The 19,299-nt window shown below is 36.2% G+C and overlaps 1 protein-coding gene across 21 annotated transcripts in view; it reads right to left on the reverse strand.

Annotated features, from left to right (window-relative positions):
* Positions 1-19,299, reverse strand: part of CNTNAP2 (contactin associated protein 2) — a 1,160,459-nt gene that overhangs the window by 641,350 nt on the left and 499,810 nt on the right. For 20 of the 21 annotated variants that reach the window (XM_080582584.1, XM_080582595.1, XM_080582598.1 and 17 more), the window contains one exon: positions 8,216-8,363. In XM_080582584.1, the coding sequence (XP_080438710.1) occupies positions 8,216-8,363 (148 nt within the window). Of the gene's footprint in view, positions 1-8,215; positions 8,364-13,214; positions 13,809-19,299 lie in introns of those variants that run through there. The other variant, XM_080582596.1, reaches the window with a different exon arrangement.

A 19,299-nucleotide genomic window follows, 5' to 3' on the forward strand; every position in this document is an offset into this window, starting at 1 on the left:
TGGCATACCATGTCATTCTTATGGGGTGGGGAAAAAAAAAAAAAAAGAACATTTTCCCTGTTTTAGAGGATTTAGGGAAAAATGTGCAGCACACTTGCCTAATTTCCCAAAGCTCATAAAAGATGGGACGACAGCTTTAAAATATGATATTGAGTAGAAACTCAACTACGGGAATATACTGCGTATATACTGACATATACTGACAGTACGTTGTTACTTTATAAAAACATTATTATGAAGAGTTAATTTTGGTTATTTCCATTTAGCAATGTTGACTCTTTAATATAGGCAGTTTTGTATCAGCGAACCCTATCATTACCTTTGACTGAGAAAAGACAAAAATTTACTAATAGTAAGACTCTACCATTTTACTTAAAAGAAAAATACAGAATGTGTCATCTTCAGCTAAACTTTAGTGAAAGAACAGAATAAATTGAACAAAGCCTAGAAGATACTGCATCTTTAATATATGTTTTAATCCAGACATGCAGGAAAACATTTATCAGTGAAGCCCTTCGTGCTCTAAATCAATGGCACAGAACCAAAACCATAGTCTGATATCTGTAGGGTTTGTTTTTTTGTTTTTGTTTTGTTTTGTTTTTATGAGAAAAGAGCCACTTGATTTCTCAAGGGAATAAGTCATCATGGACAAATAGATCTATGGTCACTTAAAGAAATGCAAGAACAGTATATGCTGGGCAAAACCATTAAAAGCATCTGTTCAGGCAAAAAACATTACAGGCAAAACTACTGTGATTAGACTGAAAGTTTTATTTGTATTTACCTGAACATTACCTTCCTTTCTTCATTAAAAAGGATACTAGGACCTTACTTATTTTTTCTACTTTTCTAGATGTTTATGGATCCTAATAATAATTTCCATCCTCATGTAAATTGATTACAGACAACTATGCAATACCTTTCTGTGGGGGGTATGGGTAAATATTGGAAAAGCTAATAGAAAATGTTTGCTCTTTTCCACAAGAGAAGAGCCTTTATTAAACTTTATTAAACCTTCTACAAAATCTGCAAGATTTTATCATATCTGGCCTTACATTTTGTTTATACATTGCACAAAAAAAAAACTCATAAAAAAGCTTTTTCAAATGAACCAGCTACATACACCCTTCTAAAGGAAATATTAAATGAATAAAAAAAAAGTTCAAATGTAATTGAAAACTGTCTGAGAATACAGTTGAACAAGTTGGTGGGGCATGTATTCATAGAAAATACACTTGTTTTTCTCTGACTTTGATTATACATTCATTGCCAGCTAACAAATGAACCTGTAAAGAACACATTGCTGTTGCAGTTCACAAAGCTGTGGTGCTTGAGAATATCTACCAGTAACCTCATTATAACTAGAAATGGAAAAATAATGGACTTTTCAGTTTGCTGCCAGTTTCAAAAAGTTGATAGGAAAAAATATGTGCATTGTGCCAAACTAATTAAAAGTTAAAGAATAAGAAATAAACATATATGTTAGGTTTTAAGATCTAACTTTAAAATGGTACTGGGTGCAGGCACCCAGGCAGTGGCCAGGGAATGCCGGTCCTCTCTGTGAGACGAGGCCTGGGCTGCCCCATGCAGGCTCCAGCGGCCCCACCACAGGGCCCAGCTGAGCCCCTCGGCCACGGGTGGGCTCCTCGGGGAGAGCGGAGCTCACCAAGGGCCAAACACTGCCTGGCAGTGGGGAGAGGAGTGCGAGAAGCAGCCCTGCGAGCAGCCAGGGGAGGAGGTGCTCCAGGTGCCCAGCAGAGATTGACCTGACAGCCCTTGGAGAGCCCAGTCTGGAGCAGGGGAGAGGTGTGAGGAGGAAGGGGCAGCACAGAGGAACTACAATGACCATATCCCCAGACCACCATGCCGCTTACAGGGCAGACAGGAGTGTCAGGAATCAAGAGGTGAAGTTGAGTCTGGGAGAGGGAGGATAGGGGATGGTGTTGTTATAATGATTGTGTTTGTTTCTCAATATTGGAATATATTTTAATTGGCAATAAATCAAATTAATTTTCCCCAAGGTGAGTCTGTCTTGTAATTATAACTGATAAGTGTTCTCCCTGTCTTTTTTTTGTAACCCAGAAGCTTTTTTTCCTTGTTCCTGATTTAGCGACAGGGTGGGATAGCCAAGGCTATCCCATTACACAAAAGAAGAGTGCTCTTCTTCTATTTAATACACTATTTATTTTTTGAAGAAAATATTTATTTATGTATTTAATTTTCAAAGCAGAAGCTCATGTCACATCTTTCTGAAATATTCTTTTTAGGGAAACAAAAAGCAGTTCAAATTAAACATTAAGGTTAATTTTCTGTTTTTGTTTGTTTTTTTGCTTGTTTGTTTTTCTAGGAAAAGCAAAAATATTTCCAAGGACTTTCTTTCTGTTTCCATCTCAATCTTCTGATTTAAATAATAATAATAATAATAATAATTTTTCATGCACTACAAAACTGCTATTTTTTTTTCTTAATTTTAAAATAGAAGACACAAATGTTTTAAATTTGTATTTTTACCTACTATCAAAATGGGTCTGTATTTATTACTGTTAACAACCAGAGGTAACAAATCGGCTGGGATAACAAAAGCCTGTTCTAATTTTCATACCAAAATAAATGAACACGTACACAGAAACAATCACAACCACCTCTTGCTGGGGAGTGAGTAGGGGAAAGCAATCTATATTGGGAACAATTCTAAAGAAAGATGGCATAATTTATCTTCAATTTGCAGAACTCAACTGTTTAAAGACTACCATGGAACTAAGAATGTATGGGTAATAAAAAGTATCAATTTTCATGACTCTTAAGAAAAAAGGAATCCCCTCCATGTCAAAAAGCTAGAAAATATCTTAACAACGAAGTAAGCTTTCAAATAGAGCATGTATTCAAATAAATCTTTAAAAGTTCAACAGTTCATTTCCCTCACTCTCCATAGTTTAACTGAGTATTCAGCCATGCACCTTTAATATCAGAGAGAATATCAAGTTATGCTTGCACCTGTTGAACTGCAATGATGTTGTCTAAAAATCAAACACATAGACCTAAATATGTATACATCTACCCAGTATAAAAATACTGACATTTAATAGAAATAGGGGGAAAAAAAAGGTTGGATGCTTAGGAGAACTCCTAACTGTCCCATCCACTGTGATAAACAAAGCTATTAAGCTCACACGGACCTCTGCTAAACAGTTTTGTCAATTCTATGATTTTACCCAAAATTAAAAGCAATTTTACTTACAATATTTTAATAAAATTGCGCTACAAATCTGAGAACATGATTGCACAAAATATACACTTCAAAATTGTTCTTCCTATCTATTATTTAATATTTTTATGCAGTTGCACCACTTAGATGGTCAAAGAAGTCTGCCTGGACAACTTAGTTGCACCTTTATTATAAGTAATAAAATATCATGAGAGGAGGTAGGGAATTGTTTACATGGATTTGGGGACCAAATCAGTATCCTCACCATTTAAGTGAATATTCACATAGGCACGAAAAGTGTAATAGAATAAATATGTACGCATAGACATATGGAAATATATTTTATACAGCATAGGGTGTTCCAGTAGCAATCATGTCACTTTAGTAGACTTTTCTTCATGTGTTTTAGTGTTTTATTTTGTTTTTAAATGCTATGCTGATGAAACAAAATGTCCAGTGTATGCTAGTGAATCTGGCCAAGTGAAAACTGATCAGATTCCACACAAGTGAAATAACAGTGGCTTTCTTACCTGCTTTAAATATTCCCTTTGATGTGTAGATGCAATAAATAATTCTGAAGAGGATGGAGCTCTTGTTAGATATGTAGGGCAACCACATGAGAGAATGAAGGAGACGTGTAGTTAGAAGCAACAGCATGAAACCAAGCAAAGGAGATTTCAAGTATCACAGAAAATTTCCTAATAATGAGTACAGCCGAATGTGGAATTAACAGGGGGAAACCAAGGGAAAAAATGGCTTAGGTCACTGCAGGCAGATAGGATTAACTAGTCCAAGATCTGTTCAACCCATAATTTTTAGCACTTCAGTACTCCCAAATCAATTCTTGCAAATGTTTATTTGAAACCCTCATGGCTTAACCCTCAACAGCATCTCCTAACCTTATTTTTGCTCTTGTAAATTTTTACATGACCAAGGTTTTTTTCACTGTACTATCCGTACAGTGAATGTTTTCCATACAAAATCATTATTTCATAAACCTCTATGGTCTGTGTTTGCTATTTTTCCTTCTTTTCCCTCACTTCCTAAAAAAATCAGTCATCCAGCATAAAACTGAAACAGTAGCATTTGACATAGCACGCTACAAGTAGTATAGCTAACAACTGAAATGAACAGATTTGCTAACAGAGCTCAAATGACATTTGTTCACTTTCACTGCTTCATAAGTATTAGCAAATAGATCTGGTCAATGAATGGAAAAAGCTCAGTTTGCAAACATTCATAGAGCTTTATTGTTCCTGCTCTCTATTTGCCTTATTTATATTATTTGCATGACTTTCTGCTGTCTCCAAGTGACTTTTTTCAAGTATATCCTACACCCCAGACGCGAACCATTTGGAATTTGCGAATTCTTATTATCAGCTGTACAACTTTGTCTAAAAGATTCAGGCAAGGAGTTTAGATGCAGAAAATCTACGACAGAGCCATATCATAAAAAGCCCAAGAACAAAGATATCAGTGAGTCCATTCCATGCATACCACAGGATTTCAGCACCCAGAAGGTTATGAGGATAGGTTAAAAAGTGCAGCCAAAGACTATGCAATGCTATTTCCATTTTGTAAGCATTCATCTGTTACAGGATGGAGATGAAAGGGACTATTCATTAGTTCTTTTAATCCTTCATTGCCATCAATGATCTTGCAGGAACTTACTATGATATTCAAAATTGTTAGTAAAATGTACTGTATTATAGTTGCCAGAGCCTCCAGATGCCATGACTTTTCAGTTTGTCAACATTCATAAACTGGACATGATGGAGGATATATACCACATCCTTTTGCCCTCTGTCTCCAAAAGAGCACGAATGAAAATCTGCCACCGGTTTTGCCTTAACTGGTTGGATACTTTGCCTTTGGTTATATTGCTTTCTTCCCTATAATTTGCGTTTTGAAAAATTATGTCACTGCAAGCATAAAGAAAGACTCTTTTCCCCTTTTGAGTGTCTTAAGTAGCTTCTTTTAAAATGAAACCTAAAACTCCCATTGACTAAAATATGTTTTTATGTCATATAATAATTTGTTTGCTGTTGTTTTCCAAGCTTGTTTTTCTCATGCAACTCTTCCGTTAACATAGCCAATAAGACAGTTATTTACTCACTATTTTTTATTATCATTTTTATTATTATTAATTAGGAATTGTCAGTTTTTCCCTAGGGAGAATTAAAAACCTTTTTCAAATTCGATGTCACCATTTAGTCACAGAGATAAATGTAAAGTTAATTCTGAATCTTGTTGTAGAGTGAAACTCATGCTTTATTCTAATCATAAGACTAAAAACTGCCATAGGACACGTCTACATGGAACAATTGAGTTTTTTTACACAGTTGGCTCCAAATGATGCATTTGAAGACAAATCTGGAACTCATACACATTGCTACATTGTTCTGATAGTCATACTAAGGTGCTGCCTTCCTCTCTTTTAATACAGTGAGGTTTAGTTTTTCTTTTCAACTGCTCTGCTATCTACTGATACTGAATTTCAGGGACATCCTATCTGATTCCTGCATCTAAGATCCATACAACATTCTAAGAGAGCTTTTTGAAACAAAAGTCCCAATAAATATATAATGTAAAATATTATTATTATTGTTATTAAAAAAAATGAAATCACTGATAATGCCAGCAGACTAACACTACTCTCTGAGCAAAGCTACAATGTTATGTTTGGCTACCTCATTTCAACTGTGAATGCACATTTTATCAATATTTTTGTAGTCCCACACATTGTTTCCTTGGCAGAAGCTTTTTATTCTCCTCCAGAAATATACAGTCTGTCAACCAAGCAACTTTTCATCGAATGACTGAAATCAGTTTGTCAACAAGCTATGTTTTGCTATTTCTCACATTTACTTTAAGTCTCTAAAAGCGTCTTGTTATGTATCTACAACACTTTGTCTATCCATTTAATAAAAAAATACTTTTACCTGTAAATATTTCAGCAAAGATCATGAGTTTTATTGTTTTATTGCACTATTTAAAGGCATTTTTTCTGTTAAAAAGTGTCATATTTCAAAACAAACTAAATGTTGGCTTCTTGCATTAAATACCTGAATTTGCATTTGAAGTAGATATACTTACAAGTAAATATTCATCATGCTGCAAAAATTAACTATGCTGCAATGTTAGCTCTGCTTAAAACAGCCTGTAAAACATTTTATGAATGTGCTAATAAACATTTGTTTATTAGGAGCCGTGCAAACAGTGCTACCTAAAACTTCAGAAGCTTAGTTTCTTTTTGAGTAAGAAATATCAGAATAACCTATGGTTCTGCAGATAACAAATATACTGTGGGGTTTTTTTGTTGTTTTGTTGTGTTTTTTTTTGTTGTTTTTAATGTATCTAACATCCATGAGGGCCCTCAGCACAGTGCTACAAACACCACAAGTTTTATTTATTTCTCAGCTATTGCTCGGAAGTTATTTGAAGTTTAAAAAGAAAAAAAAAGGGGGGAGGGGGGGGTTAAATCATTGCGAGGAAATAGGAAAAATAATATCAGAACTCTATTCTTTGTGGTTCCCATTGGTGTTTAATGAAAGAATATATGCCTTTAGACTATCTATCCAAATCAAATCAACAAATGTGAAAAGGAAAACAAGCTGCTGTAAGGAATTGGGGGAGCTGCTGTTTGACATTAGTAGAGTAAATTTAGAGAAGCCTTAGGCCACAGTATGAGCTCCCCGTAAGCTCCCCATAACCTGAAACTGGCATGTAGCGGTGATTAAGTAACAGAGAGCAGTGTTGTGGGAGAGGTTGAGTGGTGCTGATGGCAAAGGGGTGATGTCCTGACCAAGGAGGTTGCCAGATGAGAGCCTGCCCCAACAGATAACAGAAAACAGCCTGCCTCACAACAAAGAACCACCCATCTGAAGGAATGTAACTCATGTGTCAAGAACCGATTGGACTGTAGTGAATGAAATGAAGATTGTACAACAACCCAGGGAAAGTTTTGGGCCGGGTCTCTTCTTGGAGGATTGCTGCTTGAGCTGATATGTGGGCACCATTAAATTTTGCTGCTTTAAATAAAAGTTCACTCCAGATGCCTGGGGAAACCCTCTCTGCTTGGGGAAACAACGGATCTCCTAACAGACTGAAATCACAAAGCATTTTGCTAGTTAATTAGCACAATTGCTAGTTAGGATGGCAAAGGTCTCCAATATTTCATAAATCACCCAGTGAAGACAATGGATGAGACTTCAAGATGGGTGCTCCTTAACTTATTCTAACACCTGGGTTTTTTTGTTTGTTTTTGTTGTTTTGTTTTGTTTTGTTTTGTTTTGTTTTAAAAAGAAAACAAATCTCAAATATCTCCTTGCAGCTAAAATACCTACAAGCAGGATACTGCATTAATATTAAATACAAATAGGACATCAGACACTTATGTTTTTGCAAGCCTGTAGACTTTCTTAGGTACCGGCAGGATCAAATTGTAGGAATGGCATTTAGAAACGACTCTTGCTTCTCTTAAAACATAATCAGTTTTGCTCTTAACCATTTGTACCATTCCTCATTTGGATTTCAAAGGAAATTCTAAAGTCATATACAAATACTAATGGAAAAGCCTCTGAAAAACGTCATATATTTAGACAATCTGAGATACTTTGATAGAATTTTTATTTGCTTTATTTTTATCTTTAGCACCAGGCAATGAATTACGTCTTGTTTCCCAGCTGTTCCCCTTAAGACCCAACATGATATTTGTCTGAACGTTGTCGTTTCCTCAACTGGACTGTTCAAGGTTATATAATAGTTAGTCTTTTGAAAAAAAACAGCCATGAAGATCAAAAGGAGCGACTGACTTCAGAGAACTATCACAAATTCCAGTATTGAATCTCCCACAAAAGAAATAACAAGCAACTCAGAGTTAAGGTTACAATACTCAATTAAGCACTAGGCAATATGATTAGTACTTGAGATTCAGATTTAATCTGAGATCCAGTTTCTACTCAGAATTAAAAAAAAAAAAAAAAAAAAGGTGATCATGGAAAAACTTACAGTAGGAGCAGCCGTAGACCTCAATTCTCAGCCCAATTTGGCCTTCTCCATTCCAGTCCAAAGGAACTATACGTACATAGCGAGCGATAACTGGATGTTGTAAATCATGTCGAACCACACTATCGGAGTTTGTATTTCCAGGAAATGCCTAAGGGAGAAGAAGAAAGTTGTTGTATTAAATCTATCTCACATGCTATAAAGGTTCTGTTATGAAGGAAAGCATAGGCAGTAAAGTCCTCTGAGTGTCTAGGTAACACTTAAATTTAGTTTAAATGTTTTCTGAGATAGTGACCAAATGAATAGTGGATTTAAAATGTATCAGTGTTCAGAACAATACCAAAACAGCAGCACTGGGACCTCATGTCCTCTTTCTACACAACAGATATGCTGAACTCACATAACAGCTGCTGCTAGGTAAGCAAGTATTCCATTCTGCATCACTGATCTGTTACTCAGTTATTACTGTGTTAATAAAAGTGTCCAACCCAGAGCGGTTGTTCTGTAGAAGATATCCATCCCCTAACAATTAGATTACACACACTAGTCATCTTCCTGTAAATAGAAACACTGACATAACCCATTTCCTACAATAGATATGGAACACTTCAATTCTCAAATTTCCAAGAATACAAAAATCTTCCTTTGTTCTAGATGTACTAACCACTGGAAAATGAGTGTCCAGTTTCCCTCCTAACCACAGCTGTCACCCATAGGAAAGTCTGTCTCTGGTTTGTAATACCTTGTAAGTTAGTATAGGACAGTTCTCAAGTGTGTTTAAAAATGACTGAAATAAATATTTAGTGCTTGTTTTGTAGTTTTCTACCTCTGGCTAAAAGTTTTTATAGCATCCAGCTTAAAAGTAAACAATACCTATCACTTAAAATGATAGTGGGGTTTCTGTTTTTTGTCGTCAGTTTATGCACAAACCATTCATTCACTGATGGTAGATGTTAAAGACTACTATTCAGTTATTCTCAATATTTTCAAAGGACCCTTCACACCCCTTCATAAGTAATTTTCAGCAGAAATAAGGATCTTGAGACAGTGAACAGGGTAGTCATAAACAAACAAAGAAAAGGTGACCTTTGCCACTTAATAAATCCATATAAAATCCTGTAATATATTCCAATACTAGAACTAAAAACAAATGAAGAAACAACTGGGCGGTAAGGAATACAACTACAAAATATAGCCATCAAAAATTTGAAAGAGACAAAATTTAAGTTGACCCTTGCCATACAGATATAACAATAGATATCTTAGATGAATACCTATTCTGTACAGGGCACAATAGATACGGGTGGTGGTAAATGTAAGGAAGATTCACAGGATTACGACATGTAATAGTGGTTATGTTCACCTCAATTTTTCTGTACTGCTGCTATTAATGTGCTAAACAATTATGATGACACTCATTGCTCCATAGAAGAGCTTGTTAGATACAATAATTAATGTCTATGATGCACTTTGAGTGGTAATCATTTAGAAGGAAAATTACAGTTCTGTCTTCTGAGTTGAACAGAAGACAATAAACAACAGAAAGCATACATTGAATGAGGACTAAAAATCCTATTGAACAGCTGCCTGTTCTTTGAGTCCTGTTCCAGGAATCACAGAACTTTATGCAATGAATAAAGAAGCTGATTCTTAAAAAAATATATTTTGTGAGCATGCAAGGCAATGCTCCAAATTTCAAGATAAAATTTGTTTTGTTTGGTTTTGTGCTTGCTGTAATCTTAACAAGACTGTCTTAACACAGGTGTGTTTTTTTTTAAATTTAAGAGAATTAGGGGCAAAATCAGCTGATCAGGAGGGATGAATATTTTGTATATAATTTGATTAAATGAATGATGAGGACTAATTCTCAAAATCCAAATTATTTCCTGTACCTTTCCATACTTTATGCCCTGAGATGGTAGGTAGAGATGGGGAGCAGAATGAAGCCCTCCTAATTCATGAGGAAATGGTTAGTGACCTGGTACTCCACTTAGATGTATGCAAGTCTATGGGGCCAGACGGGATCGACCCAAGGGTACTGAGGAACTGCCAGAAAGGCTTGCCAAGACACTTTCCATCATTTATCAGCAGTCCTGGCTATCAGAGGAGGTCCCAGTTGATTGGAGGCTAGCAAATGCGATGCCCATCTACAAGAAGGGCTGGAATTAGGATATGGAAAACTACAGGCCTGTCAGTCTGACCTTGGTGCCAAGAAGCTCATGGTGTAAAGGGAAAAGCTCTCCCTTGGAAGAGAAGAGGTACTGTCTATGTTTAATTGAGGCCTGAGTAGAAGCAGTCTCTCTCCTGAGTGTGTGAACTGGCTTATTTCACACCATGGAAAAAAATCCACTTCTTCAGACAACAATGGAGCAGATTATCTTGAGTGCTATCACATGCAGTACTTCCAGGACAATCAGGTGGTCAGGCCCAGTCAGCATGGGTTATCAAAGGCAGATCCTGCTTGACAAACCTGGTCTCCTTCTAAGGTTACACACTCGGTGGATGAGGGAAAGGCTGTGGATGTGATCTACCCAGACTTCAATAAGGCTTTTCATAGATTCACAGAATGGGTTGCATTGGAAGGGACCTTAAAGATCATTTAACTCCAAACCCACTGCCATAGGCAGGGATGCCACCCACTAGATCAGGTGGGCCAAGGCCCCATCTAGCCTGGCCTTGAACACCTCCAGGGACTGGGCATCCACAACTTCTCCTGGCACAACTTCTAGTGCCTCACTACCCTTACAGTGAAGAATTTCATCCTAATGTCTAGTCTAAATCTATCCTCTGTTAGTTTATGACCATTTCCCCTTATCCTATCATTATCTATCTGAATAAAGAGTCCTTCTTTATCTTTTTCATAAGACCCCTTTAAGTACTGAAAGGCCACAATGAGATCTCCCTGGAGCCTTCTTTTCTCCAGGCTGAACATCCCCAGCTCTCTCAGCCTTTCTTCATAGGAGAGGTGCTCCAGTCCTCTGATTATCTTCGTGTCCCTTCTCCGGACTCGCTCTAACAGGTCCACATCTTTCTTTTGCTGGTTGTCCCCAGACCTGGATGCAGCACTCCAGGTTGGGCCTCACAAAGGCAGAGTAGAGGGGGACAACCTCTCTCCACCTGCTGGTCACTCCTGTTGATGCAGCACAGGACGCAGTTGGCCTTCTGGGCTGCAAGCACACACTTCTGACTCGTGTTGAGCCTTTCGTCTACCAGAACCCCCAAGTCCTTCTCCACAGGGATGCTCTCAATGAGTTCTTCTCCCAGTCTGTACTCCTGTCTGGGATTGCCCTGACGCAGGTGCAGCACCTTGGACTTGTTGAATCTCACGCGGTTCACATGGACCCACTTCTCCAGCCTGTCCAGGTCCCTTTGAATGGCAACTCGTTCTTCTTTTGACACCATTTCCCAAAGCATTCTCCTGGGAAAACTGGCTGCTCTTGGCTTGGATGGGTGTATGCTTCTTTGGGTTAAAAACTGGCAGGGTGGCTGAGCCCAAAGAGTTGTGGTGAATAGAGTTAAATCCAGCTGGAGGCTGGTAACTAGTGGTGTTCCCCAGGGCCAGTTCTATTCAATATCTTTATCAATGATGTGGACTAGGGTATTGAGTGCACCCTTAGCAAGTCTGCAGACGACATCAAGTTCTGCACAAGTGTCGATGTGCTTGAGGGTAGGAAAGCTCTGCAGAGGGGTCTGGATAGGCTGGACCAATGGGGCCAACTGTATGATGTTCAACAAGGCTAAGTGCCAGGTCTTGCACTTTAGTCACAACAACCCCATGCAAGTCTATAGGCCGGGGGAAGAGTGCCTGGAAAGCTGCCCGATGGAAAGGGACCTGGATATACTGGTTTATAGCCAGCTGTGCATGAACCAGCAGTGTGCTCAGGTGGCCAAGAAGGCCAAAGGCATCCTGGCTTGTACCAGGAACAGTGTAACCAGCAGGACTAGGGAGGTGATCATCCATCCCCCTGTACTTTGCTCTGATGAAGCTACACCTCAAGTACAGTTTTGGGCCCCTCACAACAAGAAGGACATCGAGGCCCTGGAGCACGTCCAAAGAAGGGCTATGAAGCTGGTGAAGGATCTAGAGAACAAGCCTTCTGAGGAGCAACTGAAGGAGCTGGGGCTGGTTAGCCTGGAGAAAAGGACGCTCAGGGGAAACATTCTTAACTCAACCATTGGAAGAGGCTGCCCAGGGAAGTAGTTGAGTCATGATCCCTGGAAGTCTTCAAATAACGTGTAGATGTAGAGAGCTTAGGGATATGGTTTAACAGTGGATTTAGCAGTGCTAGGTTAAAGGTTGGACTAAATGATCTCAGAGGCCTTTTCCAAACTAAATGATTCTATGATTCTATGATCTGTGCTTTACCAATCCTTCGTCAGAAAGGCAGAGCACAAACCAGCAGGTGTTTGACATTTTGAAGGTTCCTTTTGGTCTATGATCCAGTAACATCTGCTGAATGTATAAACACCATCAACAGAGAATGGGGTACTCTGTCATCAATTTCCTGGAAAATTAATATGTATTTCATTTAGTCTCCAGCAGAACAATATCCTTTAAATACAGCCTTCATTTAGATAAATGCGGTACAGTAATACATGCTCTGTGGATAATGCAAACACCAGGCTCAAATCCATCATTGCAAGGCTGCAAAATCAATTTACAGGAACTTGTGAATTATGTACCATTGCTGTAAAATTTCTTTTTCCTACTGAGATTTGTACACAGGCTCAGAAATTCAGGTTTTCATTAAAAATTGAATTTATACAATTTGCAAAGCCAAGGTTACAAACAGTTTAATAAGATTTAAAAGCATAATGCAGACCCACATCATACTGGAGATTTATTTATTTATTTTTATTTTAAACGGGGAATGAGTCTCTGACTAAAAAAGACAGAAATGTACAATAAGAATCCTCCTTTACAAAACCATTTTTCAGGAAAAGCTGGAAATACCTGTATAAACTAAACAAAATATCCAGCTTATTAAACTCATAAACTCACTGAAGTATTATTGCCAGAAGTGTTCTCCTCATTGGTAAAGGAGTTTTTCTTTAAGCCAGACTGGGAAAATGACCAAGATGGATCATGTGTCTGTAAAACAGGTAGCACTGTCTCATCAGTCCAGTTCTGAAATCCTCTTTTCTACAAGCACTTCTGTTCCAATATTGGATACCAAATTCTTTAAGCTGTTTTATGCTGTAAGCTCACATTGCAACAAAAAGATCAAGAGTGTTTTAAGTCACAAACACTTTTCTTAAAGACAGAACTCCACAGGACAGTAAAGTATTAAGAACGAAGAAAGGAAAGAAAATATGCCCACAATTCCTTTCTAAATAATAGGTTTGAGCATATGTTGAATGGAGTTTTCAAAAGTACTCAGTAAGAGTTTCATAACTAGCTTCCTTAAGACCACAATTTGATAAGTTTTTCAAAAGTTGCTAGAGCAGGTTTATAGGAATAGATAATACATTTTAATGTGCCAAATAATTACATTGAAAAAATAGATAAGCTTTTGGTACAGGAATTATCTTCAGCAGAAGCATCAGCAATTAAACCTGTATGATCTTTGAAATTCACTTTAGCTTTACTAATATTCTTCAGCCAAACTACTATACATATAGATATACTACACTTATATACACTATACATTCAGTATAATATTTTTGCATTATAAACAAAACAAAAAAAAAAGGCAAAAACAGAGAGTCCAAGTAATTTTTTAATGACCTGTGGAAAGTTAGGGAAAATTAAGATTCAGATTCAATTTTAATTCCTATGCTTCCACCATAATAATACTCTAGTCAGTAATTATAAATGCCAAAGCTAAATTATAAATTTAAAATAAAATGTCAGTAACATCCAGCTCAAGAATAAAATTAAGTAAAACTGAAAAAATGTGTTTAGTTTTCTGTAAAAGGACAGACTTGCAATATCATTCAGTACCCTATGGATACAGCAAGTACATCACAAAATCTTATTTTAAGTAAAAGTTTTCATCACCTTTTAGAACAAAAAATTAAAAAGGAATTCTCATAATTGAAACATTATCTCTGAAATAAGAAGGCTCAAGACTGAATGAAAAGAAATGTTATTAAGTTTAAAAAAGAAAAAAACTCTTTAACCAAACATGACTTAATTCAGGTAAAGAATTTTCTATCCAAATTAACTATTTATGCAAAGACAAGTGTTAAAATTGCTTCAATGTATGCTCTTTCTAGGGTGATGTAAATGTGTGGCAATGAATAGCATAGTAGAATGACATTTCTTGTCCAGTTAAAAGAGAAAGAAGAACTGTGTTTTTTTGTTGTCTATTTTTGTTTTCATTACTTTAATTATACACTTGTTATAATATTTCTTGAATTTTATGTTTTGTCACTGGCATTTTAAGCATAGGAAATAACGGGAATAATTTATGGGTCTGACCTTATGGGGGGGGGGGGGGGGGGGGGGGGGAGGGGGTGGGAAACTAGGCTTCTAGCTTTATTTTGAAACAATAGTGATAACACTAAAAGTCTATGTTCCATGGTATTACATCTATATATCTCTTGTAATCAGATATTTTTTTAAATGCCAAAACACATTAATAAAAGCACATTATTATGAAATATGGAAATGTCCATAGACAGATAGAAATTATCTGTGGAAAACAAAACTGTATTTTCTTCAAGGTGAGTTAAGCATGGAATGGGCTAAGCCTTAAATGTTCTGTTTTTTTAAAAAATCCCCAATATCCCAAACCAAATACTGTTCCAGGACACAAGAACGATAACAGACTTGACAACTTGACAGCTTTAGTTATGGCTGTCAGCCCTCTGCCTGCACAAAAAAAAAAAAAAGAAAACCTCAGTCAGTGGGGCTGTGGAAGGCCATTCAACATAGCAGCAAGTCCAAATCTACAGACCTTGGAAAACTCACATTACGTACTGGTTCAGCACAAGCTGACTAGCTGACTGCAATTAGTAGATCCCAGGGAAACCAAGTTGTTTCAACAAAGCATTCGGTCTCACTACATCAACATTTTCTTGTAAAAAACATAACTTCATTAGAAAATTAAGTCAAGCCTAGTTAAGTACCTCACTGATGCTGAAACACTTCTTTGCTGGATATCTTTGAAAATCCAGCCCAAATCATGATGTAAACTGAAGGGAAGCAAACCAAACCAACTAACCAAACAAACAAACAAACAAAAAACACAACCAAGAATAAAAGGACTGGATAAAGGAAAATGTTATGAGATTAATATGAAAAAGAAGAGGAAAAAAAACAAAGCTAAAAAAAAAAAACTAAAAACTAGTTGCATAAGGAAATAAAAACATCAAATAAACTGAAAAAAAAAACGGAATACATCAGAAAGCAACAAATTCAGGTTTGGTTAATTCAGCTCAGTTTTGAGCATTATTTTATTTTCATGTCCTAGCAAGGTCTGGAGTAAGATAAGAATACTGATAGAAGAGTCATATATTTTGCTTAAAGAACCTGTTCTTCATTCTGTCTATTGAACAGAACAATTGGTAATACTACAGCTTGTATACTGTAGTCTTTCCCTAATAAATAAATAAATCACATGAAAAACAGAAACAACAAAATTTCTACAGCATTCCTCATAGCCATCTCACACAGCAATGCATGGTAATAGAAAAACAGTATATGAAAGTGGTTAAAAGCTGTAACATGTATTTTCCTTATTTCAAAATATGAAAACTCAAAAGATAATTCCAACAAGTGCTGAATCTCAGTTTTGAGACTTGCTTATGAATTGACCAGAGCTCCTAAGAACTCAGGATTAACAACATACGGATAAACTAAACAATCTAATGCTTCCAATGGTATTCTATGCAAATATGAGCTTGATTCTACTGTTAGTAACTTCGGTAAACTCCCATTTTCATCACAGTTGCCTATATCCTTCTGTCAGCCACTTATTTCAGATAAGCAAATCACCCACGTTGCATAATAGTGCCGATTCCTGAGAAACTATTCACATATCAGAAGTTAGAAGCCTTGTTAAGTATCCTGTTGAAATCAGGTCTTAAATTCATATATAAGGACTGGAATGATTTCCACTGTAACAATACTGATGAGAGAAAGCAGAAAAACAGCTTAATAGGTCAAGAAAAGTATCTGAGACACTTCTGCTCTCATTGCGTTAATTAAAGAGCATTAAAATCCAATGTACAAGCAATGATCACTGCATTTGTATCAATCTCCTATTTAAATTTACATCAAGAAATAATTATTTGCTTTGTGTCTTAAAAATGGTTTATTAGTAACACAGCTCCTAGGCAATCTTGTACTGAAAATGTGTATGGGCATCTATGTGCTTTTCTGTGATTTTCAACTTTGGAACTTACTAAGTCAATTTAGATCACATTTGATGAAAAGGAGATCTAAATATTTCATGTTTTTGTAAGGTTTTACAAAATAAAAGGTAGTCATTAGGATGAAATATGCATCTTATTTGCATCTAGTAACAGGTTTCTGATATACTGAATGCAGCTCTTTTCTATGCCCCAAATACTTCTGGGCAATTTTAAAATAGAACTATAATTTTGGTCACATTGTTCCATTATATTCTTTACTGATTCCCTGGGGGGTTTCCTTCAGTCCCAAACCCTGTCATTATATGCTAAAAACATATTATAGCCATGTGTGTATAATCAGATGTATAATGCCATTTTATCCAATGCATTGGAATAATAATGCTGAACGCTGTTTTTGTTGCCTTTTAGTTTTTCACATATTAAACTAAAATCATGATTCATCAACGTTACCTTTATAACACTATAGGCTAAATCTTATAACTTGCTTAACCTTTGCTACTCTTAAAAATAACTTGATCTCATTTACAGGAATGTTTATTTTGTATTACTTCAACATAAACCTCAATATGTATTTAAGAGAGAAATCTGACTTCTGTTGACAGATGGCTCCTAGAGATACCAGTTTTGTACATCAATTCATAGAGAAAAAGTTTCTAAAACTTGAAGACAGATTTGGAGGAATAGTACAGCAAGATATGATACCTAGGATACAAGATTCATGTTCAAAGTTATCACTGAGCTTTAACCTTGAATATTGATGCTTGTAGTTTTCTTAAGAAAACCAGGACAACAACAAAAACAACAACCACACAAAAATTAGTACTGTTTCCAGATGATTAATATTAACTGGATGCAAGTAAAACACTTGCTCTTTTCTCCTCCAGCAGTATTGTAGGGCATTATTTTTTGTTTAATTTAGTTGGAGTAATGAAGCATAAAGCTAGCATTCAAAACAAAGAACTACCTTTCCACCTTCCTCATACACCTTAAGCCCAAGAATGAGTTGCTTTTGTCATCTTTCTATGCAGTAATTGTTCATACTTTATGTGCAAAAATATTACCACGTTATTTGTGCATTTTGCTAAGTGAACTGACTGCTTTCAGGTACAAAACAGCAATCCCTGGTTAACTTTACATAACAAATATTTGAAGCAGGACATCTGAAAATGCACCTGTGTATAGGTTGTTTGTTTGTTCTGCCACAAACCCCTCTCTCCTGCTAAACTTTAGACTCAAGAAAGAGGACACTGAAACATATGGATATTGTTAAGTTTTACTTTAGGGGGCATCACAGGTGGCAGTGCAGCAACGGTAGCAACAGACACATGCTTCTCCAGATCCTGAAACTGTACATAGTATTTCAGAGATCTGCAAGATCTCACCAGCAAATATCTGATTCCTTTCTGGTGTGGATATCAAATATAACAGATGACAGACTTCTACTGCTGCTATTCACAAAATTATCAGGTACTTCCTTTCTGGTGTGGATATCAAATATAACAGATGACAGACTTCTACTGCTGCTATTCACAAAATTATCAGGTACTTTTCAGAAATGCATAATGAACAAAAGATTTCAACCTCTGTGCTGAATCATGCGAATTTTGTCAGGATGACACAAACTGATGAAAATTCTCTCTCTTTTTTAAACCTAAAATATACACCAAATATATTAAAATAACATTAGGGTTGTGAAGTCAACACTGGAAGGTTAGAAGTAATGTTTCCTGCAGAGACTTAATGAATTTCTGAATAACAGTATGACATTAATTTATTTCCATAATCACAAGCTATTTATTCCCTAGAGATTCATACAATATTAAAAAGATCATTATGATTATCCATCCTGCTATCCTAAACAACTGAGGCTGCCGTACCTTGAGGTTTTTGTTGTTGTTATTGTTTGTTTTTCATTTTGAACCAGTTCTATATTCAACAACAAAAATGGATGAATTCGATTTGGAAGTATTTGTTGATGAAAACTTATACTTTGGTAATTTGTTCCCAGGATTTAAGATCCAATATTTACATCTAGATTAAATTTGTGAAAATACAACCTTTCAGTCTTCAAATAATATTACATCTTTGCTGTCATGATCAACTGATTGCATCATTAGTAACATTTTTTCTTAACACAATGGGGTAGTCTTTAATGTAGTAGTTAACTTGTTCTTAGTTTTAAATAAACTAAACAAATTTCAACGCTCAGACAATTCAGGTCAGAGAGTAGACCCACTCCAGGAATAACTTGGAGTTTCATAAAGAGTAAGATTGATATATTTAAAATAGTTCCTTTATTTACATGATGATCTGAAACTTGCATGGTGACCAAGCATGTGGACAACATGAGATGCGTATCTCATAGTATCTCGTAGTGTCCACCATGTATCTGTGGGCAAATGAGAAAGGACAGCCTCCCACAAAGGTAATATAGAGACAATCCTGTGCCCAGTAGCACAGGAACTGCATTCTCTTTGTGACTGTCCCTGAGCTCCCATGAGATGCTAGGCAAATAAGTTGCAAAAAATTTTCAGTGGCACTTAATGCAGTTTCCTGGGCACCAAAATGATTAGGTAGTTTTGCCTTAATCTTTCAGCATCTCAGCTGAACATATAAAATAGAGTAAAAATACATTCATTTTATAAGGCTGTAAAAAATAAAATAATCCTTATTAAGCACTTAGTCAAGTATTCACATGGGTTTCTAAATTAGAAACCTAAGCTTTTGTGGTCAGTGAAGCAAAGTGGAAGATTTAGTAGGAACTA

The sequence above is a fragment of the Anser brachyrhynchus genome (assembly GCF_964034855.1).
Source record: "Anser brachyrhynchus genome assembly, chromosome: 2".
In the NCBI taxonomy this organism is placed as follows: Eukaryota; Metazoa; Chordata; class Aves; order Anseriformes; family Anatidae; genus Anser; species Anser brachyrhynchus.